Raw genomic sequence first — 27,668 nt, 5'->3', positions numbered from 1 at the left:
ATGGAAATAGTGGCCTGTTTGATCTACAAAGATGAGAACATGATATTAGAAACCAAATTGTGCCTAAATTAACAGCCTGACTGCTAGTTGTGTAACAGTCTCCCATGGCAAGCTGCAGGGCTTCACACGATTACAGAATTAAGGGATTTCACAGCAGACAATAATCCCTCATCAGCAGGACCAACAGGCCAGATGAAAGTTCCTCAGTAACAGGATTGCTGAAAGATCATCACCTCCTTCCCTTTCTTCACAGTTCAAAAGAAGGGAGGAGAGACCTGCAGAACATTTGGGTTTGTACTCATAGGTCATGCTACAAAAGATGTTGAGAACCTCTGAACTCACTGATTTGCTGTTCCTTTTATTCTTAACTACTTTAGTCCTTGAACAAGGGCCATGTCAGCCCTTCATGATACCCCAAAGCTGTGTTCTACCAATTTCATCTCAGCAACAACAGGCAGAAAGGACACTGGCACACACTGCCACATGCTGCAAAACCACCATTTCTCAATGGACAGCCCAGTATCCAAACATCAGAAACAGCACAGATCTCATACACCATCCCACAAAGCAACCTCATTACTGTTTGTGCTTGGAAAAATAACACACTATGTTGTTGATGTTTTGGAATCTCCAAATCCACACCAGCAACTTCAGTGGCAGTCTGACATTGTGCCAAACTGTGTTTATCTCTGGGGCACAGGGAAAAGTTCCTGGGGTCGTTTTTTCCTTTGCTAATACAGAGGTGGCCAGAGCATCACATGCCTGCAGGATACACGTGGGGAGTAACAAGGATTATTTACTCAGTTGCTGCTTTGAGTCTATTGAAATTTGCTTCAGACTTCCTGCCCACGGGGCTGGAGGCTGTTGTTTCCTGCTTTCCTGCCTTCTGGCTATGGATACAGGAAACAAAGAGACACCTACTGTGCCCCTCTCACAGGGCTCCAGGCACTCTCACAGGCAGCAGAACCTCAGCCAGCCCTCCCAGCACTGCTGCAGCCACTCCACAGCCCAGCCACAAACCACTTGTGGCTCACAAAACACTTCAAGAGAAAGATACTCCTTCCCCTAAGGGTTTATCTAAGCTTATCCAGCTTAATTATGTTTCCTTGCTGGGTATAGGCAATGCCAGAAGAGGGAGTAAAACACTTCCAAGCACAACCACTGGGATAGTAAAAAGCAACACATTCTCAAGGACTGAAAATGCCACCAGGAACAGAGTCGAGCTGGCATGAAGTGACAAGTTCAGCTTACCTTTGGCAAGCTAACAGGAGTCCTTGGCTTTGTCCTGGGATTCTTTATTAATTGTCTCTGATCCAGAGGAAGTAAATGATATTTCATGGCTTCGATGAGAAAGTCTTTACAGGTGTTGTTATTCTTGATTAAAGCTTCTTCTTCGACTGTCTGAGAACATGCACACACAGCAAAGATCATTTACACTGGCACAGGTCACAAGGAGCTTTGTGGAAAGAACATGTAACATGGAATTTCCCTTCCAGTGTACCAAACATTAAAAAAAATCCAGGAAACAAACACAGACTTCCAGCTCTTCCCAAAGAAGCACATGCAGTAAAATCCAAGCTTCTCATTTTTTTCCAAGATCACTCACAAGAAGTGAGGATTTTAGCACCCTCTGCCAAACACTTGATGCAGTAGAGGAGAATTCACCAGGAGACTGGACACAAAGTAAGTGATTTCTTTTATCTGAGTCAGAATTTTTAAGGAGAGGCAGCATCTTTTATTCCATCAGAAGATACAGATGAAAGAAAACCAAAACCATGATGGGTTCATCTTGTGAATACCAATTTTATACCAATTGTATTGATTTTTTCAGACGTATGATAAAAGCATAGTAGTCAAAGAGCCCATATGCCAACCCCTTCTTTGGGAATTCTCAGCTCATTATCTAGGCCCAGATCCCAGAAATTAATTTATGAAGAACAATCTCCAAGTCAAACTAAGTCAGAGTGCCTCCCTTGCCAGCCACACAAACCCATATGTATGCACAGTACACACCTAAAACCAAAATTATCACACAATATGTGTTTCCATTATGATGTGCATGAGAGAAAAAAGCTACACGAGCTTGTAACACCATCACTTTGGTATTTTCAGGGTGAAAAATCATAAGGTATTAACTTGTGAATGTTTCCCCAAGAGGGACAGCAGCCCTGCTCTCAGGATTGCCTGGCAATTGGCCCATTTACAGGAAGGTTTCTGAAGCACACACTGATTTCAGAGTCCACTCAGGTTTTGCTTTTATTCTTCTATTTACAGACTCAGCAACAGACCAAATTACCCATCTCAGACACAAACAGCTAAGCCACTGATTAAGGAGCAACCAGCAGCTTAAGTGCAAGTATTAATGACTTTGCAGACTAACCTGTACCAGGTAATCTCTGGGCAGAAGGGGCAGGCGAACGTGCTCCATCAGCTTAGCCATGTGCTCTAAGCGAGACTCCTTCTCATAATTTATCCAAGATATAACTGCTTCAAAGACCTACACAGATAAAGCACAATTAAATGGGGAAGAGAGAACTTCCTTGCAGAGTCACCCACCCAAAATCAGAAGCATGGTGATTTTAGAGCATGGAAGGAAGGGGGTGCAAGATCTCTGTTAAGTTAAACATGAAAGAGCTGTGAGTGCACAGAGCACAAGCAGCACTGGAGAAAAGAGCTGAGCTGACCACGCATGTTAACAAGCAGCCTCACATCTAAATGTGCTGTATCACTCCCAGAGCTAAGTACATGTCCAGAACAATCATATACCTCTTGGACATTAGCACTGGAAGGCAGCCAGAACACTTAATGAGCCTGCTGACATTTGCACTGGACATTATTCATGAAATCAGCCACAACAATTACTCCTGATAACAGAGATCTCCCTCCTCCAGGAGCCTGGCCACACAGTAAATTCACTATGCTCATATTTAATCACTGCACTAGTTCCACCAGCCCCCAGAAACCAAGAAGTCCAGAGGACAAGTCCCCACACACACAGGGCAAGCCCTGCCTGCAGCCAAGGAGCCTCTGCACTGTATGAATTTCATTGCTAAAAAAATCAGATACTCCAGCTGGGGAACAAGGGCACACTGGGCTTCTGGTCTGAACCAAAATCCAGTTTGACTTCCAGATCCAGCTGGTTGAGATAAGCATCCAGAGCTGGAGTCCGTGACCAAGTGCTCCCAAGCAGCCCCATGGGCAGAGCCTGGCGAGGGAGCAGCTCCTGTGTGGGCTCCTGCTTGAATATGCATGTGCTTATATAACTGGGAGCCTCACTCACAACAGAAAGGCCTAAAAATGTCACTGGGAGTGGGAAAGGCTTCCTGAAACACCCCAGGCAAGGCAAGGCAAGGCAAGCAGAGGGGCTGATGCAGTCCCAGATGCTGCGCAGCAGGACCTGGATCACTGCAGTGGAGTTTCCCCGCAGAGAGAGAATTAAATTCTGACCCATAACTCACATCTACAGGCAACACTCCCCAAGCTCCCTCACTGCCCAGTTACTCAGGGAGGCTGAGCAGAGATCCCATCTGTCCCATGCCTCCCCCAAAAGCATCCCTGGCCCTTCCCTCCAGCACGCCAGGTGAGTGCCCTTGGTTTCAGCTTCCTTCCAGAGTCACCAAATGGTCAGGACAATTTGCACAGACAATTATTTCTTTCTTTCCATCCCTCCCACCACTCCCCAAGAAACCATTTTGTTTGGTCCAAGGTCACTAATTTGACAAAATCAACCAAAAATGAGGGCACCATCTTTCAGTGCCCAACTGTTGCTGATAAATGGATTTGCAGGAGGCCTTGGCAGACACATCCTGCCATAAAGGAGATGCAGAGCAGAAAGGGATTGCTTCCTCTTGGGCTAAATGACATACTTTTAAAATGCAGTAAAGCACCAGCCTCATTTCCTGTACCAACAAAGTTCCTGCTGAACTGTTTGGAATTCAGGACACTGCAATGAGGATTTAAGGAGCACAACAGGGAGTGGTGTAATCAAACCACAGCAAATGCTGAGGAGAATAACTACTGCAGAGCCTTTAAGTATTTTAAAATTAAAATAAAAAAGCAAACAAACATTTTAACTTTAGCTATGAGGACTTTAAAGTAGAAACTGGGTTGTTGTGAGATTTTTTTAATTGCAAATGAGTGTGGAAGAGGATAAAGCAAAGTTTGTTTTGCTGACAAACAGGCTTTTCATTAACCTCTTCAGCACAAAGGCTGAGCTGCAGAACAGGTCACAGGGCTGGGACATACCCAGCTACAGGTCAGAAGGACAGTGAACAAGTCCAAAGGAAGGTAAGGCAAATGTGCAGCAGGAATAAGCTGCTTCCTTGGTGCTGGAGTCCACTCCTGAGTACAGCAAGCACTGATGCTTCCCTGCTGTGCCTACTCTAAAAATAACTTTTTTTTTTTTTTTTTTTTTTTTTTTTTAAATGAGATTCTGACACCTTTTGTTGGCTCTCATTCCTAATCTCAGAGAAGGGGGGGAAAATGCTTTAGTCCAAGACAGCAATATCTCTGTTTAAAGGCCACACCTGTGTCCAGTCCTGCCCTCCCTCCTCACCCTGTGCCTGCTGCAGACCCTGAGCAGCTGCTGCTGCTCCCCTGGGACTCTCCAGCCAAGCAGGACCTGCTGCCAGGGTGGGATGGACTAAGCAGTTCCCCACACAGCTTGATTTAGAGCTGAGGCACAGGCTGAGGAGCAGCTGGCACCTGCATGGCTGCAGGAGCAGTCCTGAGCTCGGGAGAAGTACATTTCCCACTCTATGGAGCAGAAGGCTAAAAGCCTGGAATATCCCCTCTCTGCATACTGCCTAAGGAAAGAGCAAGTCCAGATGTTTTCCCAGTCTCTTCAGCCAAAAAAACATTTGTTAGAGATTCCCAAGACTGAGGACCAAACCTTGCATCAGCTTCTGCTGCGTGTCAGCAGCATGAGACAATGAATCAATTACCAGACTCTGTGTAGGAGCACCAATCCAAAAATCTCAACCCTTTAAAAAATTTCTTTAGCCACTGTTCTGAGTTGGCAGGATACCATTCTCAAGTCCCTCCACCTCATACATCTTCAGTAAATAACAAAGAACTATTATTTTTATACAGTTTTTTAGCTTGCAAACAGTAAAACGAGCCAATTAGGTCAGGTACAGAAAACATTAATAAAACTGTCTTCCAAATACTGTACTCAGCTATAGCAAAAACAGCAAGCAGGGACAACAAACCTCTGCCCTATTCTGAAAGAGCCTGTGTAACTGCAGAGGTTGGTGCAACAAGGGAGACAGAAGAGAAAGGAGAAGAATCTCTGAGTGATGAGGAAATGCTGTCACCACTTTACAGTTAAAATAGATTTTGGTGCTAGCAGAGAATTTTTGTTGTCCTAATGGTCTAGGGGAATAAATAAGCCAAAATTGATGAAGATAAGGATATATCTTATTAGGCCAATTGGTATTAGTTGTGGGGTGGCAGAGAAAGGAGAGAACACAAATTCCTGAGGCATTCTAAGGACAATTCTCCCTCCCTGATCCTGGCAGGATCCTGGCTCCAACACTTCCCAGTGATGCAGGGATGGCAGTGCTCTAGCTCACAGTACATGTATGAACTGTACATGTATGTACACAGCAAGATGAGGAACAAGAAAACCCCTTGTGAAATCTGGCTGTGACAATTAAGCTGCCAGATTCCTGAACTATACACACAGATATATGTATGTATGTATAGATTGGTATACACACATGCATACTTTTTTATTATTTGTTTTATAATATATATCTCAAACATTAGCAGATACGAAGAATAAAAGTGAGGAAAATAGCTTTTCTGTCATGAAGTTAACATGAAACAGCAGCCTATGAGTCTGTCCTCAATTTCCAGCACTTCTTTGAACTCCAGCACATTTCATGTTTATGTTCCATTCCCATTTTCTGTTATTCAGATCTTTTGTTTTGAATGTGCAGCTTATGCTTACATTTCCTTCCACTGCCTTGCATTCTCAACAATCTTTTCTTTTACAAGTTCTTTTACAGTCAGCTAAAGAAATACTGGGTTTGATTGTGTAAAGCTCAGATGAGGGAAGGAGCATTTTGATTCCCCTGGGCACAAGGCCAATAAAAGCTTTTGAACAATGCTGCACAGGACTGGAAAAAATTGGTTACTAAACTTGCACTTCCCTTTGCAGGCTGCTTGGCTCAGGCAGAGATTCTGCTGTGAGTTTGTGCCATTTGCTGCTTCCCTTCCTGGCCCTGCCCCAGTGGCACCTCACAGCCCCTGCAGAAACTTGCCCAGAGCCTCTGAGTTTGCTGGCTCAGATCAGCAGGGAGCATCCCTGAGTCCACACCTCACGTGGAGCAGATTTCTGGTGAGTTTTACAGTCCTCTGGGCCCAGGCACCTGCGTGTCTGCAGGGCTAACAGGAGGAGAGCACACTTGAGGATGTGCAGCCCAGCCAGCAGCACCACCAAGCCAGCTCCAGCCTCAGCCCATCCAAATGCAGGATCCAATAAGGGCCCTGAAGTTACAAACTACACAGTCCTCAAGCTCTCCTGCAGCCTCTCACAAGTGACCATTTAATCTAGGAACATGGTTTAGTGGTGGACCCGGCAGTGTTGGGTTAGTGGTTGGACTCTGTGATCTTAAACATCTTTTCCAACCTTAATGATTCTGTGGCTTTACAATCTCCCCACAGTGACAATCTGGAGGTGAGCTGAAGGACTGGAGGCATGTGCCTGTCCCCAAAAACCTGCAGCAGGTCATACAAGAAACTCAGGCCAGAGAATGGGGCTGGAGTTCACCCAGCACCATAAACACTGGTCACCCTCCTCCCCAGGACTCCAGACTACACAAGATGTGCTCAACGTTTCAACCACAAAAACATTATGAACAGTGTCTTTTCCCCCTTTTTTATTAAAAACACTGAAGATACTAGGAAAATATTTCCTTCCTTCCTTTTGGTTCTGGGCTTCCTTTTGTTGTTCTATCCAACACGCAGCAGAAGCCAATATTCCTCCCCAGCCTAATGAAATTCACTTTTTTTGAGGCTTTACAGCAGGCATTAAATGCTTTACACAACAGCAGATGGGAGTTCCCCAGTTTTCCAGAGAGGGAAAGTAGTTGGTTGTGAGCCCCAGGGATTTTAGTGTGATATGGATCTGAGAGTCATAACTTCCTACGAAGAACAACCAAGTGAAGGTCATTTTTATATGGTTTTAGGATTCACATTATTTTAATTTTCCTTTCCACATGATCTCTGTTGGAGAATGGCCTGTAAGGAGCATATCATGATAACAGTTTCTGATGTAAGATCTAGAAACATTCCAGCATACTTACATTCACTCTTGCTATACAATTTACTGTACCTTTTCTTCAGAGGAGACTGTGAGCTTGTCACTTGATATTAAACTGCAAACCTGGTCCAGACTAAGGCTAAGAAATTCTTCTCCTAGCATCACCTCAGGGAAGTGCTGCTCTGTTCAACAAATGAAAAGAGGGAACAGAAAATGATAATGAAATACATGTTTTCAGTCAGTGGAAGGACCACAGCATTCAGAGAACAGCTCTTGTCCCAGCTCTGAGCACCCAGGGCACACACACAGCAGCTGCAAGTGCAGCACAGACAGAAGCCAGCCTCAGAGCAGGAGAAGGAAACCTGATGTGATTTTAAGCAGCACCAGCCCCATGAAATACTTTCATAAATGATACTAAACTTTCTGAAAAGCCACTGGGAATATTCCAGTGGCAAATACAGTTAGAAGTGGCAATTGAGACAAAGGCCAACGTCTAAAGCAGTAAATAACCTGGCCACCTCACCACCCACCTTCCCAGTAGTTTTCCTCTTTCTACTTAAGCCTGCAATTGTACAAACTTCTATTTTTCCTTTTTTTTGCCTCCAGACCCCTCCATACTGTAACTCTGGGAGCTGCTTGAAAACAAAAAGCACATCACAGAATATAATCCCAAACTAAAAGAATTATGACTGAACATCATCAAATCTGTCACACTTTATATCTTGCTAAAAGGCACATGAAATTATCACTTCCTAAAAATAACTTCTAGGTCATATATTTCATTATCCAGTTGCACAAAGTTTAGTTTTGTAAGAATTCCGTACATCTGCTACTAATTTAATCTCACCTGTCACTGGCTAAATCCCATTTATCTTTGGCTGAATTACAGAAACATGAATCTCAGACACTTTATCTGAAGCAGCTTCTGTCAAGTTCTAATTCTGTAGCTTTGAGCAGCTCAGACTCCTGTATCCAAAGAGCTCTCTCTGCAGCAAGATCTGCCTCGAGTTTTCACATCTGCAGTGCTTTGCCTGACAAAAAGCAGCACCACAGGGACATGAGCTGGTGTAACTTCCAGGGAGGAGCTTTTTGGAGCCCCTGAACAACCTCTCACCAAAGCTGCTGCTGCAGAGTTGGACTCTGGACTTGGACTCCCCAGTCACAAACCCTCCCTGCGCTACTGAGGACCAAAACCCCACAGCTAAGCCAAAGGCTCTGATGGATAAAGTTTAATACTCTGTTATGCTGGAAATATATATATGATCTAATGAACTCTTTTAGCCTTAAGAGGCAGGAAACACTCCCCACACAATAACCTGGATGCAGTCTGACTTCTGGGCAAAATATCATATTCATTCATTCTGAACTTGCATCTGGCAGCAGAAAGGTATTTAATCTCTTGCTATTAGTTGGAAGCAAGGAAGAATATTTACTGATTTTAATAAAGGAACTGGTGCCTGCATCAAGAAGGCTCCTTCATCTACTAGAGTTATCCATTGGCCAGAACTCAGCATTTCTCAAGTAACTGAGCTCATGCACACATGGACTCTTGAGCTTGGGGACTTCTATCTTGGTTTAAGGCTGTTACATAAACAACATAGTGAAAAGAATCTTAATGGCATTTTTATTAATGGAGTTCCATTAACATTACATGGGCTGCTGTACTAACTGGGACTTATGAAGGCCAATAAAACAACAAAGCAGACCTTCTAATTGCCAAACAACCAAATAAATATACAGTGAATGCACTGCTTGTTGGTTAAAGATTAAACAGGGCCTGGAAACAAGGATAATGAGATATTACAAGCAAGCTTTTATACAATTAACCATTCCTTCCAGGGTACCTTTTTCTCCAGGGGATAATACAGCCAGAGCAGCTGAAAAGGTTTTAGTTTTATTTGCAGGAGAAGAGTGGAGGACTTAGTGGATATATTTTTATTCCACTGAGCCTACTTATGGTCCAATTAAGGACAAAACTGTTAAAAAGGAAAATGTTGCAGGACAGAGCAGGTGCTCTGGGAGACAGCAGGTGTGTGTGTCCCTACCAAATTATCAGAAAACAGAAAAACAAACTGGGAGAAAACTATCAGCTTCTCCCAAGCAGAGGTCAAGGGCAACTCTGCTGGAGAAGACTGGAAAGTGCTGGGGAATTCAGAGCTTGGGGCTGGCTGGAAAAGCTTTACATTTATGATGTAGAGGAGAAATGCTGAAAGCCATTGCCTGCACCTACTGACTGCAACCAAACACATCCACTCCCATGGAAACATGAGCCTATCCTCCCTTGGGGTTAGGGGCCATTGCTGCACAGATCAGAGCCTCAGACTGCACGGCAATTTTAGCTGAGTGTTCCAACCCCCACCCACAGGATTTAATTGTGCCATTTATTCCCACAGTGGAAATGTGCCTGCTGCTCTGCCAGGGCAGGCTCCGTGGGGAGGACACCAGCGCACCAACACTGAGCTGCTCAAGAGGCACACTGAGAGCTTGCTGGGATCACACCCAGAACTGAGTGGGCTGACATCCACAGGACCAGGCCGTTCACCTCCTCAGGCCTCCCTGCGACCGACCCACATTCCAGGACTCGCAGCACCCCTGAAAGCTGCGAGCCCAGAACTGAAGCACTCCCTTGCAGCTCTGAGAGCAGAGAGGCGAGCTGAGCCCCTGAAAGCTGCGAGCCCAGAACTGAAGCACTCCCTTGCAGCTCCGAGAGCAGAGGGCGAGCTGAGCCCCTGAAAGCTGCGAGCCCAGAACTGAAGCACTCCCTTGCAGCTCTGAGAGCAGAGGGCGAGCTGAGCCCCTGCGCTGCTGTGGCTGGGCCCGCGGCCCGGCAGGCCTCACCTGCGTAGGCGTTGGCCTGCTGCAGCAGCTCGGCGCACGCGTGCACGTCGGCGAAGGCGCGGATGCCCAGGCAGTTCGTGGGGTGCAGCTGCGACTGCAGGAAGTCACAGCAGTTCTTCCTAACGTCCATCAGCTGCAGCAAGCTAGCAGCTGGCAACAAAACCTGCAAAGGCACGAGAGGGGAATGAAAGTGAGCGCCGAGGAGCGATTCCCATGAACTGGAGGCGATTCCCTTTCAGGCAGGGACACATCCCGTGGGGCTGGGAGAAGGAAGGCTCAAGGCTGAGCTCTACCCATATGCAGAAGACCTCTTCATGCTCTGAGACATGAAAATGGCTATCCTACATTTGGCATCCTCTCACAGCTTCTCCCCATAAGAGCTCAAGGTAAAGTGAGGAGAAGCTAGAAGCAGCCACAAATGCTCCTGAATTTCTGGCTTTGCTGCAGGTAGGTCCTGCAGGCAGATTTTCTTTCCCCCCCCCCGCCCCCCAAAGAGCTTTATGTTATTTATAAGCATTGTCATCAAATTCAAAGCCTATAGCAGCACAGCAGTCCTCAAAACCTTGGACTTTGCTGCTTCCAACAAAACCTTATTAGCTTGTAAGGAGGGTACCCAAACCCTCCTGTAAGAGAGGGGGGCTCCCAGAAGCTCAAGCAGGCTTTGGTGGTAGCAAGGCTCTTGAAAAAGACAGGTCCAACTATTCAAATCAGCAGCTCTCATTTACACCTACACAAAATGCTGGGAACACTTGTGGATCATGCATCTGAAAATGAGATACTGCTTTGTACCTCTAAAGCAAAGCATGGAAAAAGGAGACAGAAATGGATGACAAATGTGACATCTGTTGGAAAAAAAAAAAACACGTTTAAGGCCAGTGAGAAGGACAGGAAGTAGAAAACAAAGTCCATCAGGACATTACAGCCCGTGACATCAGCTATTTCCTTTCTTATGTCCAACAGCAACTGCAGACGTGTCTTATTCCAGCTCTTTCACAGCTCTGGCTGCCTCACACTTGTCCTTCCAACAGGGCATCTGTGCTCACCATCTGAGCACACATTTCTGGAAAATTATTGCCAACTCAAAAAAATAAGCAGCTGTTAAACAAAACAAATAGGTTAACAGCATTCACCTCCCTGGATCCCAATGGCAGCAAAGGGATAAAGATGTTTCTCTCTGTCCCTGCCACCACAGTCCCATTCCACACCAGGGCAGGACACTCACAGCCTGCTCCAGGTCTTTCTAAGCAACTGATTGTTCCACTCCAGCCCAGCTGTAAGTGGCTGACTGCAGCCAAGCAGCCACCCCAACAGGCAACAATTAAAAAGAGAAATCAATTAAACCTGGTAGTCTGTTTTGGCCCAAGCCTCTTGATGCCAGGAGCAGATTAATTTGTGGCTTTGATTAAGTCAAGATAGCAATGTTCTAGGATTTTGAAACCTAGCTGTGAACCACCTCCTTTCTAGCTGAACCATTTCTGAACACCTGAGCTACAGAAGGGCTTTGGGCAGCCAAGTCAGACTCCATGCAAACCATCTCTGGCTATAGAGCAGCCAGAGGCTCTCCACCCATCCAGGATGCATGCCTGCCAGCCCAGGTGGGCTGCTTACCTCTGGTGCCTGGGATGTTGCCTCCAGACCCAAAGGAACTCACTACCATCACCAGGAGCACCAGCCCCTGGACAAACCAGTGCTGCTGTTATGGCCTGTGCTGCCTCAACAGGCAGGGCAGAAGAGCCTTACACCACTTCAGCCTTCAGGAAAGGGACATTATCATACAACATTTCTCAGAAATGGGATATAAAAAGCCTATCAAGAGATGAGGGGATTTTCTCTTTCTTATTTCCCTGCTGAACCTCTCAACACTCATCTGGTTTTTACCAGGGAAGGCGAAAAGCAAGCAAAGGATTTCCGTGAGAACAAAGTCTGTTTCCTTTAGAAATAACAAGAGGAAATGCCCTGCCTAAACATGCAGCAGGACCAAACTGCAACCCCATTAATATCCAGGCAAGTTATTCACGTGGGTCTGGATTTGACTTAGTATTTAAACTCCAATAGCTGTGAACAATTCAGTGAGAGCTGGCTTCTCTACCAGATCTGCCTCCAGATCAAAACCCACTCACTTTTTGAAACTGTGTCAAAATTATCTGTTATTACTACTGAGACTGACTGCTTTGCTTAATTTATGTCCAGAACCTCATCTGTAGGGTGTGTGTCTAGAGATATATATACATATAACATCTAGCTCACCAGCTGTGCTCGGCAGACTCCATACAAATTTCAAGTTTTACACAACACTGCTTGTGCAATTACTTCCATAGACCTTTGATGTCTCTAAACTAGAAACATCTTTCAGCCAAAAGTGCCCTGTATATATAAGGTTCATTCATTAATGCTGGACTGCAGAGGCTGGGGTTAACTCCCTGCTGTGACAGAGGCAACTTACAGGTAGCCTTGGCCAAAAGTTAACTTACATCCCTCCTGCTCTGCAAAACTGGGAAAGGAGCATTTCCCTAGGCTGGGGATGTATTAAAGCTTATAAGCAGCTTTGACAATTTGGTCAAATTGGAAGCCAAATAAAAGTGCTGGCTGTAAGCCTCAGCTGCACATCCAGGGCCACAGCTGGACTGCACATCTGCCCAAACAAGGAGCCAGCTCCCAGGCACCCACCCAGGGGAACCCCTGATCAGAGAAACAAATGGATTTTGTGTTTGCAAGGCAGGTAGAACTCAGTTTTAAACAAGCTGCTCTAAACAGCACAAATAGTGGAGATAAAACTACATTAGTGTGATGCGGCTTTTGAGTGCAAGGGTGGCAGTCAGGCTTTATTACACCCCAGCTGCTCCCAGGCAGCACATGGGCTGAACAACAGTACTTCCACTTAAATGCTCCATCTGAGGTGAAACAGCCCAGACAGAGGAAGGTGTGACAGCATCAGGGAGTCAAAAAATCTTGTCAGGAGCAAGAGACAGACAAAGGACAGAGAGATGAGAGAGAAAATGGGGGAACAACTGGAAACTTCCCTTCTGAGCTACCTTCTCCAGCTTCACACACACACCATCCCTTGGTTAAAGAGTGAAATAAAAAAGTGAAGGAAGACTTGCATCAGGCACAACACAGTGCTCTGGTGCCACATCCACAAATTCCTCCTCAGCCTTCTATTAAGTCAAGCCAATTTAAAAGACTTCCTACAGGTTTAAGGAAGGGCCCCAACCCAGAGGAGTCAGCCCTGCAATGGACCAGGGACCCCTGCACCCCAGGGAGATGCAAGGCAAGGAGCTTTGGCTGCAGGGAGGGGCACAGCCCTAATTTATTGCTGAAAGGTGCTCTGCCTCACCCTGGGCTTGCACCTACTATAGCTGCAGCTTTTGGACTCAACAGGGGGAAGAGAGATGGACTGACCCATTTATAAACCCTTTATCATCAAAACTGCACTTGGCAGAAAACTCTCCTTCCTTGCTGTGAACTCCTAAGTGCACAGGGAATGCTGAGATGCAGAAGTACAGAAATATTGCAGCTCCCAGCAAAACTTCTCTCCTCTTTACTTGAGACATTTTTTATGACAATTACTATGCCTGCAGAGCTGACAGGTTCAATATCTACTTCCTCCAGACAGCTGATTTCAGATTTTGTTCTCTGTGTATGAGCCTTATCTCAAACTGTGGCAGTACACAAGGACACCTCACACATGTGATCCATGGCACATCACTCCTAACAACTTAATTATGAAATCAGGTTAATCAGGACTTTTTCCAGGGAATCATTACAACCTGAATGATAATGACTTTCTTAATTGGGAGGGCAGTTCTCAGGCTGCCTGCCAGTAGTGAAGTGTCATAGGTAAGGCTGGTTGGGACACACTAAGGCAGGACTGTATCCACTGTCCAGAGCCAGAACTGCCTAGGACAGGGAGGGGCCTGCTCCCAAATCTCTTCATTCAGCACTGCTCAAGGACACCACACAGAGCTTCTCCATCACTGAGCTGGCAGGTTTGATATCAAAGTTGGACAGCAGGCAGCAATGTAACCACTTCAGCTGCAAAATCAAGACCTAATTGAAATATTCAGGTAATTGGTATGTTAAAAGCATCAGCTACCCCACACATGTAGGGAGCAGCAGACCCTGTGCTCTGATGTGTGTTTGTGATTTCCATTGAATCAACCCAAGAAAATGAGCATCTGTGAAGTTCCCTGAGACACTCACTTTACTTTTCCTTCCTTTTACAGAAACTGCATAACACAACTTCCTTCTAAATAAATGTATCAAGTTCCACCTTCAAATGAATGAGGTCTTTATATCATGCATATCAAAATTTACAACCAACCTTGACGTGGGATGCAACAGAGGAGGAACAGAAGGCAGCAGGTGTAGAAAGCCCAAGATGGATTTTCCTGAAACTACAACATGACTGCAATAAAGACAGAAATTTTGTTTCTGCTCCATGCCTCCCAAACAAGTGGGAGGCTTAATCCCAAATACATGTTCACAGGTAAAACTTCTCTATAATGCATCATCTCTGAGCCCTCCTACTGCTGAATCTACACTGCCTTGAAATCCCACTCCAAGAATGAAGTTCCAATAGATAAAGCATGATTGCATTTGTTTGAGTAATTCTCACCCACGTACCCAGCAGGGTTAGAAGAGAGTATTCCCTCCACATGGGCTGAGGATGAGCTGAAAATCCCCTTTGCCTGCACATTTGGGACATAATCTTGAGAAGGAAGTGGATAAACACCTCCAGGAACTCACTCATAGAAGATGACTGGAACTGACCATACAGGCTTGGCCCCTTGTACATATATCTTCCCTTACATAAAAAACCAAAAGACACTGTGTCATTTCACTGAACAATCAGCTACAGAAATATGTGCTTAAAAATGAGTCTCACTTCCTGAGCCCACACGAAGCCTATAAGAGAAAAAAACCAATCCCCCCCCCACAGAATAACAAAAACCAAACAAAACAGGTTTCTACTAGAAAAGAAACAACAAAAGAAATTGTTAAAGGCTTCTTCTTGTGAAGGGCTGGGAACTGCTTGGCATTCAAACACACTTAGGAACATTCATTCTGTATTCCATGGTACCTTTACTGTTCATCCTTTTCTCATTTCTATCCTGCTCTCATCATATTTTTCTCACTGACAAGATAGTGTCTTTTCATTTATTCACAAGTTTTGATACCTTGGCTGCATTTGCCCAGTTAATGCCATTGAGAAACTTCCTTTTTTCTTTTCATAATTTCTACAATGACATTACCTGGCACCTGTACCCAGAAATTGCTTTTTCCAGCTACTGAGAAAGTCTGAAGAACTCCTTTAAAAAAGCATCCTTGCCCAGCTAGAGAATCAGAACAAGTGACAAGGAAATAGGAGATAGCTGGGAAAAGAGAAGGTCTCACTGTGCTCAAGCAGGGCGGCAAAGAAACATTGCTGAAACAGCAGGCAGGCACTTCTGAGGTGTCCTTCCAGATGGATGGAGGGATGGGTGGCCCAAAGCTGTGCAGCAGGAGGATGTGGTGATGCAAGGGACCAAACCTGCTCACTTCTTTCCAACACTGACACTGCTAATTCAGGGAGGCTACAAGGAGCTTAATTTTTGTTGTCTTTAGCCTTCAGTTCATGTGAAACTTTCCAACAAATCACAGAATATTCACTTCTGTAACCTTTTCTTCTTGTAGCTGGAGGTGAATATTAACCTGTTTATGGCATTTTGTTCAGTGCAAAATGCCCAGAGACAGGATGGAAATTTCTCTTTCTATTGGTTTCATAAGACAATTATATTTTTTCCATAAAACATTTTCAGCATGAACACTTTAAATATGTAATAAAATTTAAACTAGTCGGTTAATCTTGCAGTAGATCAGCTTCATTTCTTAGCTCCTATGAATTAATTTTCCTCTAGCCTGAAGAGTTAATCACAGAGTGGATATTGAAATGAATGCTGCAGTAGAAGGACTAGATCGGGAAGAAACACTTAGTATTCAAAACTTACATTTTTTTATCTTACTGTCTGAGAGATGAAAGCCAAAATGTAGCCAGGGATCTGCTTTAACTCCCTGTAATCCCTGGGCCACAGAAGGCAGGCTTAGGGTATGTTTCACTAAAAAGGATGGCTGTCTAGTTGCTCAGGAAAGGCAACACCTGGACCTTTCCCAGACCTTTTGGGGAGGACAGAGCTGCCTCTGCAGCCTGCAGCAACTCCCCCAGCACTGCAGGAGCACCAGAACACCCCTGGGGATGCAGCAGGGCCAAGCCCATCCAAGGCAGGCTCAGATGGGAGGGATCCCAAGCCCTGCACATCCCATGTGCCAAGTGGGAGCTTCAGGAGCACCCAGCACCCAGGAAGGAAAGCATACCTTTCACAAAGCACTGGATACAGCCTCCATATTTCCCAGAGAAACAGAGACCAGAGGGTGTGTAAATGTAATTTCTCCTCCTGCAATGGGAGAACCAAGAGGTGCAAGGAGCTCCACCAAGCCCCTACTGAGGGATGCTGTGTCAGCTGCTGATGACCCTGATGTGGGTCTCACAGCAGAGAGCCAGGCCAAGCCACCCACAGCTGGGTTTGAGTCCCTTTGCCACAGTGGCACCTTGAAGGTCTCCTCACTGATGGTTCTCAGCCTTCCACACTCCTAGCAGTGTGACAACAGCCAGGCTGAGACCACACCAAAGCCAGACGGCAGAAGAGGCAAGAAAAGGCCCCCACAGATTTAGGCCATGAAGGATGGCAAAGGCTGGGCTGCAGAGGACCCAGCTCAGGGGTTTGTCCAAACTCCTGTGGGAGGAGAAACAGGTCAGCAAGAACCTGCACTCTGCCTGAGGGATCACAGCAGAAGAGCTCACAGCCAGAACCTCATTTCAAGCAGAACCAGTCTGATTTTGCTGTGTTAATTAGGTCAACAAAACTCTCTCCAGCATCACTGACACAGACCTGCTCCCCTGGCAATGTCCAAGTCAAAGGGAGGAAGACAACAGGCTCAAGCTGCCACTTGCAAACAGAACCAGAGACAACTGAGAAGCATGTCCACACACAGGCTCTCAGCATCCCTCCAGACATCAGTGGCTAAGTGCAGAGCCTTTTTCTTACCACAAACACAAGCAGAGTCAAAGAAAGAGCTTTACCAGCAGCCACATCCACGTGACACTGCAAAACACTCCCTTCCTGATGACCCTGCTTTATTTGAAGGCTACCTTTCAATTACTCTTTCCACTTTTGAACAAATATTTACCTCTCAGAAATTCAAGGCAGAGCACACACACAAGAAAAGGAAGAATGTCCTCATTTGAACAATATATTCCATTTAAAGCTCTGTGAAACAACTCAAACCACCCAGAAGAAATTAAAAACTAACAGCCACATTCCTCTGCCATGGCCTTAAAACATTTGACTCACTGCATGTTTGAGTCTATCCTGACCTTCGACAGACTGACCCACAAGTCAGCACAGCTTCTTGGAAGGCAAATGCCTGCTCTTGTTATAGGAGCTCCCCAGAAAAGCTAAATGCAACATGACTTAAGTGTGGGGAAAGCACTGAAGTGCCTCAAGACTAAACAGAGGCTGGAAGCAGCTCTTTTCAAGCTCAGCCTTTCACAGTCTGCAGCCTGAGGAGAGCCCTCAGCCCTGCAGAACGTGTGCCTTGAGCTCCAGGCTGTGAGCAGGCTGTGCAGAGCTGCTGCTGCAGACCCACCTGCACGTTCTCCTCCGTGACCTCGATCTCCGCCGTGTAGATGTAATCAATCAGCTTCCTCAGGGTCTGCCCATCCACGTCCTTGATCTCTATCTTCTTGGCCTTGCTTTCAGACATGTCTCCTGAAACCCATTTCAAAAGGACAGTCACAGTTTGCCCTGCAGGACCTTGCTCCCCACGCACCCAGCACATTCTCCTGGTGTCTGACTACAAACTGCCTGGCACTATCCCTCACCACTGCAGAGCCACCAGTGAGATTCCCAGAAGCCTCCTAATGCCACCTAAAAACCAACTCAAGAGTGGGGACACTGGTGTAAAACAACATAAATCAATAAATCAATAAATGCAACAAACTCAGTTTCTTGGCAGAAAAGAACCTGCCATGGTTCACCTGCATTCAAACAAATATGAGAGCTAAAAATAAACCTCCAGTGTGTCCCTCAGTCATGTCTCAGCACAGGAACAGACTCAAAGAGACTGTGGATGTGTTGTACAAAGCCTTTGAGAAATATATTCTTATATATATTCATTTAAAATATATTTAATTTAAAAATATATCCATATATATATGGATTGAATGAGTATGTTGCAACAGCTGCATTAGGGTATTTTGTGGTATAGCCTGCATTAAAAGCAATGCAGTGTTATCCTCCTTCTTTAGAAAGAAGCTGCAAGCTGCTCAGGAAAACAGGCACACAGGCCAGCAGTTACACCCAGCAGGCAGCAAGCTTCTCTCCTCAATTACCCTGCTGTAACCCATCCATCACTTACACCCTGAGCAAAGCATGCACACAGAAAGATGCAGTTCTCATCCCTCACCTTCCCAACCTCCCACCTGTATCCAAACTGTATCCCCTCTCCAAATCCACAACTCAAAGGCACATGGAACTAGAGCAGTGATTTCCTCCCTGAATATACAAGTAGCTGTGTAAGAGCCTATTCATGACCCAGAGCTTTATGCACACCTCCACACCCCCCATGAAACAGGAACAAAAACTTGCAGTGGGGAGGAGAAAGGGCTCCCCATGGCCCTGCCAGCATCCCCACACATGGTGACCTCACCAGAATTTAATCACCAGGATCTCCACAGAAAGGAAAGAACAAACTCCCAAGTGGAAAGAAAATGATAGGTGGAAAAACAAAGCTAAACAAAGGAGAGCATGAAGAAATGTCAATTCTTAAACCTGGGCATGAATAATTGCTACTCTCAGAAATCTGGTGACTCAGTACTGCTGTGGGATTAAGTGGAAAAATATTTCCTGCAGCCTATAGAAGTAATTACAACCTACATCTCTGTGCAGCATTCCACAAGACGTGGCAGGGCACAGTAAGTGCACAGCACAGAGTCAGATGCTAAAGAGGGCCCAAGCTTCAGCAAAACCTGGATCCGGCTAATTGAACTTTTCTGACTTTCCTGACGTGGATAGGAAGGCAAATAATAGGAGTGGGATGGGACCATGAGTGTTAGAACAGTCAACAGTGTCCCGAGAACTGAAATAATATTTGCCCCAAATTCAATTTTTAAAATTGAATAATAAAATGTTATTCAGGGAAGCCCATGAATAAAAATGTACCAGTACAAAGAGATAAATGACCTATATTTGGGAGGCCTTCAAAGCAGGTAGGACTTTTTAATTGACAAAATGTCATCTTCACACACTTCCTCCCCAACAAAAATCCCAAACATCTCCAGAGATGAAAAGGTGCTTCTGAGGACAAAGCAGTCCCATCAGCCCTGGGCTCCTGCATGGGGAGGACAAGTGCCCAGACCCTGCAGGACCCTGGGTGCAGGGAGGGGCACAGACACACACACCAGAGATCAATGCAGAAACAGTGTGGAGGGACCAAACTGATAACAGCATCTGAAATCGTGGCATCCATGTGACACAGCAACGAAAATAAAAGCTGTGTGGGCTTGCCCACCCACCAGCAAGCTGCCAGCCCTGCATGCTAACAGCCCCCAGTGGCTCTGCTCCAGCAGAGCCCAGGCACCCCTGGAGTCCCGTGTGCCTCGTCCAGGGTCAGACAGGAGCTGGTGATGGAGCCACAGGGTGGGCAAGGCTCCAGGGCTGTGGAGTGGGGAAGAACCTGGAGACACCACAATGAACCAAGGCAGGGGTTGGTGCAGACCAGGAGCAGGCAACAGGCTGGCCCTTCCTGCAAGCACAGAGCCAGGGCCAGCCTCTGGACCACTGAGGGCATCTCATCTCACACCTCTTCAGAAAAAACCCTACACCTTAAACCCCACAAAACACAGATCCTGAGATGTCTGCCATGAGTCATAAGAGTCCAGCCCCACCTGATGCCTTAATTACAGAATAATTCAAACCACTAGCATCTCTCACATGTAAGGGCTGTGTGAGAAAGAGCTGCACAGCCCCATCCCTGCACTGCTGCAGCCAGGCAGACACAAGGGATGAGGTGTGAGGGAGCAAAGGCAGGCAAAACAGGGGGGCTCTGAGCAGGCCCTCTGGAGGGGACAGAGCCCTGTGCAGACACCAGCCCCTCATGGAGACATTCTTTCCTGCACCACACTCAACACCCAGCAGTGCCCTTTCTGCTCCCCTCTGCTCCTCAGCAGAGAGAGCAGAGCTCTGTTTTCTCACGAGATAAACTACACTCACACCTGCAGCAGCCCACGGTGCTGTGTCTACCCAGCACAGCAGCCTGCCCTGCCTCCTACACATTGCATTTCCCAGTGCACAGCCACAGCTTTGGCTGCTTCCTAACTCACAGATGTGCTGAGGGAGAACAAGAGTGCATTGGATAACAAAAGCACAGCCTCTCACACATAAGACCTGCAAAGGAGGTTTCTGCTTCCCCTTTCAGCACTTCCAAAATCTCTAAGGTATCTGACAGGAGCAGTCCTAGCAGTGTCACTGAAGTATTTGTTACCCTTTCTGAAATGATTGTGCTTTCTTCTAAATGGACAGAAATTACTGTTCCCAAATCATCCCTACAGAACAGTACCAGCATCCAAAATGCTCTAAAAAGCCAGCATGGAAAGGGACTCTCAGGATGTGCCAGCTGCCATCTCTCCTTCAGCAGAGGAAGATACAAGTGGAAAATGTGCCTACCCCTTTTCAGACTTTCCAGGAATACTTCAAAGAGGAATGGTTAACCAGAGGATACACCATGGCTCCCAGACCACCACAAGGTCATTCATGGCTCCAGCTGACAGTGCCAGAGCCTGCAGAGCAAGCAGCAGCTGAAGTGGATGAGCCATGGGTGTCAGTGTGGTTCCCTCTGCTCACAGCTCCCCACTCATCACTCCCCACTCACTCCTGGCTGCTGGCACTGCTGGGACACCCCTTCAGTGGGAATTCAGTGTGCACAAGCAGCTCCTGCAAACACCCCCAGTGCAGCTGAGCCTGAGCCTTGGCTCCATCACTGCTGTGCAGAGCAAAAAAACCAAGTGACACCAGCCAGCTGGTGCTGAAGCTGTGACTGCAAAGTGTCCCCTGCAGGGAGTGAACCCCACACAGCTGCAAGGAGAGCACACACTGTCTTCACAAGAGATCCAGACCGCAGGAATCTGGGGATGGCTGGACTGAAAGCAAGGGGAGAGCTGGTCTTTGCCTGACCCTGTGCCCCAGGGACTTGTCAGGGGGAGGGGACAGGCGGCTGCCGAGCTGACAGCAGCCCAGGGGAGCTCCAGAGCCAGCCACATGACGGGTTAGCTGATTACTGTTTAACCCAGAGTGAGGGATTACACAGCCCAGAGAATTCCTGCATGGAAACATGAGCAGCCCTGCCCCACCACCTTCCCACCCAGATGACCTCTAAGGATCAGAGGGTTTTTCCAAGAGTTTTTCTTCATGAAACTCTTCATCAGGGACAAGCATCACAGGCTGTGCTGGAGGTGAGCTCAGTCACAGCTGCTCTGAGCAGCCTCAGGGCACACCCAGAAAACACCAGTGCTCCCCACCTTAGCTCACCACACTGATAAAGCCACCACAGGGAGTGTCACATCTCACCTCACATTCTACACCTGAGGTTTTCTCCCCCTCTCCATTACAGAAGGGAAAAAAGCTCCACTAAGGACAAGCTCTTTCCTGAGAAATGCTGCATTCTGCTTCCAGCAAAATGAATTTAACTTGGTCTAATCTCAAGGCTTTTAAAAGGAAGAAACAAGGCCAGACCACAAGCAGATGAACATGAAACAGGGAAAAAACCCCTGAACCTCATTTATGTTGGAGCTCAAGGACAGTAACAATCATTCCCTGGGGCGTACAATCATTTTCTTTGTATTTGTCAGTGCCTATCCTGAAATGAGAGCCAAGAAAAGGAAGGAAGCTGAGTTTCTGACCACACTAGTGACTTAAATAAGGTGCTCACTCCCCTCCTTCAGGATTGCCACAGCTTTCTTTGGGTTTTTTTTTGCCTTTGAAGGGCACCTGCTCCAGGGATCAGGTGATCAGAGCAGGAATTTTGACCCCTTCTTCCTTTTTGTCATTACCAAAACACACTGGACTGCAGCAACTCACCCTGTTAAAAAGCTGGGCTGCTAAAACACACTGGGATCAAGAGAACAACAGTGTTATTTCAGGCAGCAGAAAAAAGTGCTGTGGGAGATTAAACATCTGTGACTGCCAAATCAGTATGGGCAGGACTGAGCCTTGAAACTACAACTCCTGTGCCAGCAGCTTCTTTGATGTGCACCATGAACATTTAGGGCACTGAATGATGATAATGTTTTTATGATCCAAGGTCTTGTTAGAGAAAAAAAAAAAAAAAACATAAACCAGTGAGCCAAACCCCACAGTAACCTCAGAGTGCCCCACATGCTCTCTACTCACCCCACAGCCATACAACCACCCCACAGGAACCAGTCAAGGATGACCAGCATCATCCATCAAGTACAGCAAACTGCAGACCCAGCTGTGCCCCTTCTCCCTCAGGGAAACACCTCCTGCTGTGCTGCAGCCCCGACAGAGACACAGCCTGAGGGCTGGGGACTGCAATGGCCCCTTCAGCCCAAACACTGGGGTCAGTACCTGTAAACATGGCACAAAAATAGGGGCTGCAGGCTGCCAGCACCACCCGGTGAGCTTCCATCTCCACGGCCTCGGCCACAATCACCACGTCGCACAGCAGCCGCTTGCTGGGAAAACACCAGAAAGGACAAAGATCATTCCACAATCCCTGCTCAGGCAAAAAGCTGCAAAAAAATGGAAGGCCCACCATTACAGACACAGCACCTGAGCTTCTGCCAAATCCCAGGGGAAGGTCCTCTAATCCTTCAGTACCAGCTCCTATCTCTGTCTGCCTACAAAGCAAAGCCTGAATCCTCCTGAGGCTGCAGCCCTGCCTGTGGTTCTGCTTTCCCCAGGGAAAATAAGCCAAATGAGGCATACATGCTGCCCAAAGAACAAAGGGTAAGCAGCTCCTTCACCTCTCAGACAAGTAGGGCTTGGAGAAGGTGCAGAAGGGCTTAAAGATTTGGGCACTACCTGGGGCCAGGCTCTAGTAGATCTGTAAGACAAGAAACAGCCAAGCAAGGAAACACCAGCATCACTTTTGTCTTTCCACAGGGAAAAGGTGGAGTGGAAAATGAAGTGATTTCTGCACTTCCTTCCATGCTTGTCACTAAAAAAAGTGGCCACCGAAATATGTCCTAGCACTGGTAAGTGCAGAGGCTGCCTCAGCCATCTGCCAGAGAGGAGGTATCAGTCACTGGAGTTTATCCATGGGCCTGAGGACTTCATTTACCTCATGAATGACTTTGAGATTAGGAGTCACTGGGATAAAGAACGGGGTTCCAGACAGAAACCAAAAAAACAACCTTCTGAGCTCCCCCACTGACTCACTGTAGAGCTTTGGAAAAGTCACTTCATTAACAAGTGACCTTTTCTACTCGCCCCACGTCTGTCCTTTGAGGATTCATTAGTTAATGTTTGCACAGAGCTCCGCAGATGCCGACAGCAAGAAGTGCTCAGCCTCCCAATAAGTTGGTTTAAGATGCTTAAGCATACAAATGCAAACTAAGGGTGTTCTTTCCAAATGTCAGGCCAAAAAAGGATCAGTGTCTGCAAATCTAGATGTTGTCTTCTCTTTGGAAATACTTATCTCCACACTGAACTCTGTCTTCAGGAAACTGCATTATCAAATAAACATACACAGAGCTTCTAATGGACCAGCTATGTCTCTTCTCCACATATTGAAATATGTGAAAAAATAGCTGTGAAATGCAGGGTTATAGCTGGAAAACAGGAAGAAAGTAGGAATTGGCAATCTCTACTCTAAATTCATTCCGGTTTGAAAGAGGAAAGGGGAATGAGGGGAACTCTTTAAGAGCCTCTTAATGGAAACTTCCTCATTTCTTTTAGCTTATGTAAAAGGTGCTCTGTTCAATTCCTCTTTGGGCTATAGTAGCCTACAGTACCACTCCTAAAATTAATTTCATTGACATTTGCAAACTAAAAGCCTAAGAGGCACTTAAGGACATGATTTAGTGGTGGCCTTGGCACTGCTGGGTTAAGGGTTGGACTCAATCATCTTAGAGGTCTTTTTCATCCTAAACAATTCCATGATTCTATATAGCATACAGGTTAAAGGCTTAGCATGATTTCTCTAGACCCTCTGAATGAGATTTCTAGATGCCTGTGAAGGGAGAAACTATTATTCAACACATCTGTTAACACTGATTGCTGACACCTTAAGAGATCCCAAGCTCAGTGCACATCCAAGAGATGTGAAAACCATATATTCCACAACTGCAACAGGTGCCAACAAAACAAAACAAAACAAAACAAAACAAAAAAAACCCCACGTACTCAGAAGATGAAAACATCATACAGGTGCTTAATGGCAGCTTTCATTCTTCTATATTTTATCTGTTCAGTATTGCCCAAGATACCTAACCACAGGCACTAAGAAACATTGTCTTTCTCCAGTTATTCCCACTATGCTTCAATTAACAAAAGAATAATAGAAGCACAATAGATTTTTGACTATAGCTGCACAAACCTTTAGTTTCAGATCCTTTCCTTTCAATACAAAGAAAGGATCAGAAGGATGCCAGTTAAAAGTTAAAAAAAAATTACAGCATACCCTGCTTCATATAATAGTTACAATATTTCCATTTTGTTCCTATGCAACAGAGAACCACTGTCAGATATCTGTGGGAGGAAACATTGCCAATCCTTCTCCACACTAGAGAACGAGTGTATTAAAAAACTACTTAATCCATGGAGAGTAAGTAGCTATTACAGCATCTTTTGACTACCTGGAGTGTGCAGAAGAGCAAAGGGTGTTACCTGCTTTCATCACATCACCTCAACAGCTAGGGAGCACGTACATTCATATGTGTGACACACATACTTTCCATAAGAATTCTTTTTAAAACTAGAAGGGTGAATAAGTCTAATGAACCAGTCAGAGAAATGCTTACTGAACTTCTGTCTGGTTTGTGGGATAACAGCCACCACGAAACTACTCAGGCTGAACTGCTGCCACCACCTTGCTGCTGTGATGACAGCATTTTTCAAGGCTGTGTTCACAGATATTTTTTCAGCCTCTGTTCTCCCTGTACCCACACAGCTGTGTAAAGACCAAGGTGTTCTCTTTTAACCAATATCAGGATTTTTTAATTTGCAAGAAGAGAACTGACATTCTCCTGAGTACTTGCTTATTTTTTTTTCACCCCTTACTTTGGAGTGCTAAGCCCAGACTGAGTGATGCTGCTAGTTAAAGAGACTAAGAACAGTACATTAGTAATCTTTGGCCTGTAATTATGTGTAGGTGTCTTAACGTCTGTAATGTTCTATTATTGGGTTTCAGACCCTTATCTCAGTTAAGAACATAGTTTATAGCTGGATTTGCTGTAAGTAATGGAAAAGACTAAATGAATTATCATCTATAAATGAAGGCTCAAATAATGCTTTTGGGAAGACAGAGGTCTGAGAATGTGGAGAGCAGCCCACCACAAAAGGACTGTATTTTAGCTTCCTGTTTGTTGATTAATCCTCTACATGCAAGCATGAGCTGTAATAAAAACGGCACAGACGATTTTCTACATCTCTCAGTGAGCACAATTCAACTAAAGCAGACAGGGTGGCCAGTAAGTCAAAAGTGTACCTCCGTAATTCATTCATGACCTTGAAAGCCTTTCTCATGTGAGAGGGATTGACTGTCACTGTACGCGGGTCCTTCTCATCTTCAGCTGCCTCAGAGGAACGCGAGCTCTGCTTAACGCTAAAAACAGGGACAAAAAAAAAGGAGCAGAAAGTTTGATTCAATGGCACTTTAAAAAACAAGCATCCTAAAACTGCAGCACAGGGTATTAAGCAGGAGTTACAAGTCAGTCAGTCAGTTTAGGTTCTCCACATGAAGCGCATCAAAAAACGCAGCTACTTCTGCATGGATGTTCAAAGCCAGCTCAGCCCACATTTCAGTCAGCAGGGAAGAAAAGAAAAAAGTGCCAAACACCTGAGGACAAAGCCCAGTCTTACAGGCTTCAGGCCAGGAAAGCAGTATAAGTTGAAATTCAAGCCAGAACATGAATAGAAATAGACTTCAGCACTGGGAACTACAGGAGTACCATGGAGTTTTTAACATTCATACAGAGAAAAAGAAGTTTAGCCTTGAATGTCCCATCTGAAAAAGGCAAGTACACAAGACATTACTTGTATCTTCTTCAGAGGCAAGTAGAAAAGGGCTATTAAAACTCCCTGCACAGCTTTCAAAGCTTTACTGAAGCCACTTTCCATTTCAGAAATAGGTCTATTTATTGCCACTGAAACATATGGAATGCATTATTAAACCTTCCTACCAGAACCACCAGCTACAGAGGTAATGTCAAACCAGAGGCACCCAGCTATGTGCTGTGTTTAACCAGGCCACCAGGTGCCTAAGGCACATATGTGTCCTCATGACTTTGTTGGGAGCATTGGCTCTCCACACACAATTACAGCGGGTCAATATCTGCAGCTCCCTGATCTGACAGCCTGGGAAATCACTCAGAGCTGAAGGCTCCCACCTGTGAAAGGAGCAGCACTTTGAGGCAGGTCCCTGCTCTGCTCAGTCCATGGCTCACCCCACAAACCCCCAGCAGGCAAAGGCAAGGAGGGTTGTCCATATCAAAAGCCAACTCCAAGAGAATGGCAGATCTCAGGAGGCAGCTCCATCACCCCATGTGCCTGGCTGGAGACCTTCTCAGAGCTTTTCCTTCCAAAGAACAGTCTCCTTCTCCTTCACCTTTCCTTCCTACCACCCTTCTTAGTTGGACTGGTATTATAAAAAAGGCTGAATCACATTAAACCAGCAGCCTGGACAAGCCATCATCCTGGTGATCAGAAGATGTCTGAAGAAGGGCAGAGAGCAGGGAAGAGCAAGGATCCTTCCCAGAACACCCCATCAGCTCTGTCAAGGTGTGTATGCATGCACATATATATCTATATATACACACACTTACACACATTGACTTTCCCTCTGAAAAACACATCACTCACTATCTACAACCCCTGGCTAACACGACATCCTCCCCACTGCCTGCTCCTGACCAGTGGCTGTCACCATCCCTGTGTCCCTTGTCACCACACTCTGCCCCCCAGCAGTCCTTGGTGGGCTGCACTCTCCCTCCTCGAGAAGCAAGAGGCTGAGCAGCAGCCAAGCTGCACACAGCTCAAACCCACGCCTGCATGCTGAGCAGCCTCCAGCTTTGTGCCTGAGACAAGGTTAATGCCAAAAACAGCCAAGTCCAGTGCTTTCACTTTGCTCAGAGAGTGAAATATTTCAGTCATAGGTGAAGCCACAAGGCTGAGCACAACATCACTCAGCACACGTCCCAATGAGGGAGCAACTTCCCAGACTGCGTTACAGTTGTCATCCAATTAGCTTAGTCTGGCTAGATTGAAAGAGGAACCATCAGAAAGGAGAA

At 46.0% G+C, this 27,668-nt stretch overlaps 1 protein-coding gene across 1 annotated transcript in view; it reads right to left on the bottom strand.

The window, feature by feature from the left end:
* Positions 1–27,668, bottom strand: part of KLHL3 (kelch like family member 3) — a 49,800-nt gene that overhangs the window by 16,229 nt on the left and 5,903 nt on the right. The window contains exons 2-8 of the mRNA XM_056502202.1: positions 25,868–25,984; positions 22,786–22,892; positions 17,789–17,910; positions 10,106–10,268; positions 7,340–7,449; positions 2,381–2,497; positions 1,252–1,401 (exon numbers count right to left, since the gene is read on the bottom strand). Of these exons, the coding sequence (XP_056358177.1) occupies positions 1,252–1,401; positions 2,381–2,497; positions 7,340–7,449; positions 10,106–10,268; positions 17,789–17,910; positions 22,786–22,892; positions 25,868–25,984 (886 nt within the window). The remainder of the gene's footprint in view (positions 1–1,251; positions 1,402–2,380; positions 2,498–7,339; positions 7,450–10,105; positions 10,269–17,788; positions 17,911–22,785; positions 22,893–25,867; positions 25,985–27,668) is intronic.

This window comes from Oenanthe melanoleuca, chromosome 13, assembly GCF_029582105.1.
Source record: "Oenanthe melanoleuca isolate GR-GAL-2019-014 chromosome 13, OMel1.0, whole genome shotgun sequence".
Taxonomy (NCBI): Eukaryota; Metazoa; Chordata; class Aves; order Passeriformes; family Muscicapidae; genus Oenanthe; species Oenanthe melanoleuca.
Note: the sequence above shows the minus strand (reverse complement) of the source record. Positions and strands in the feature narration are given on the sequence as shown.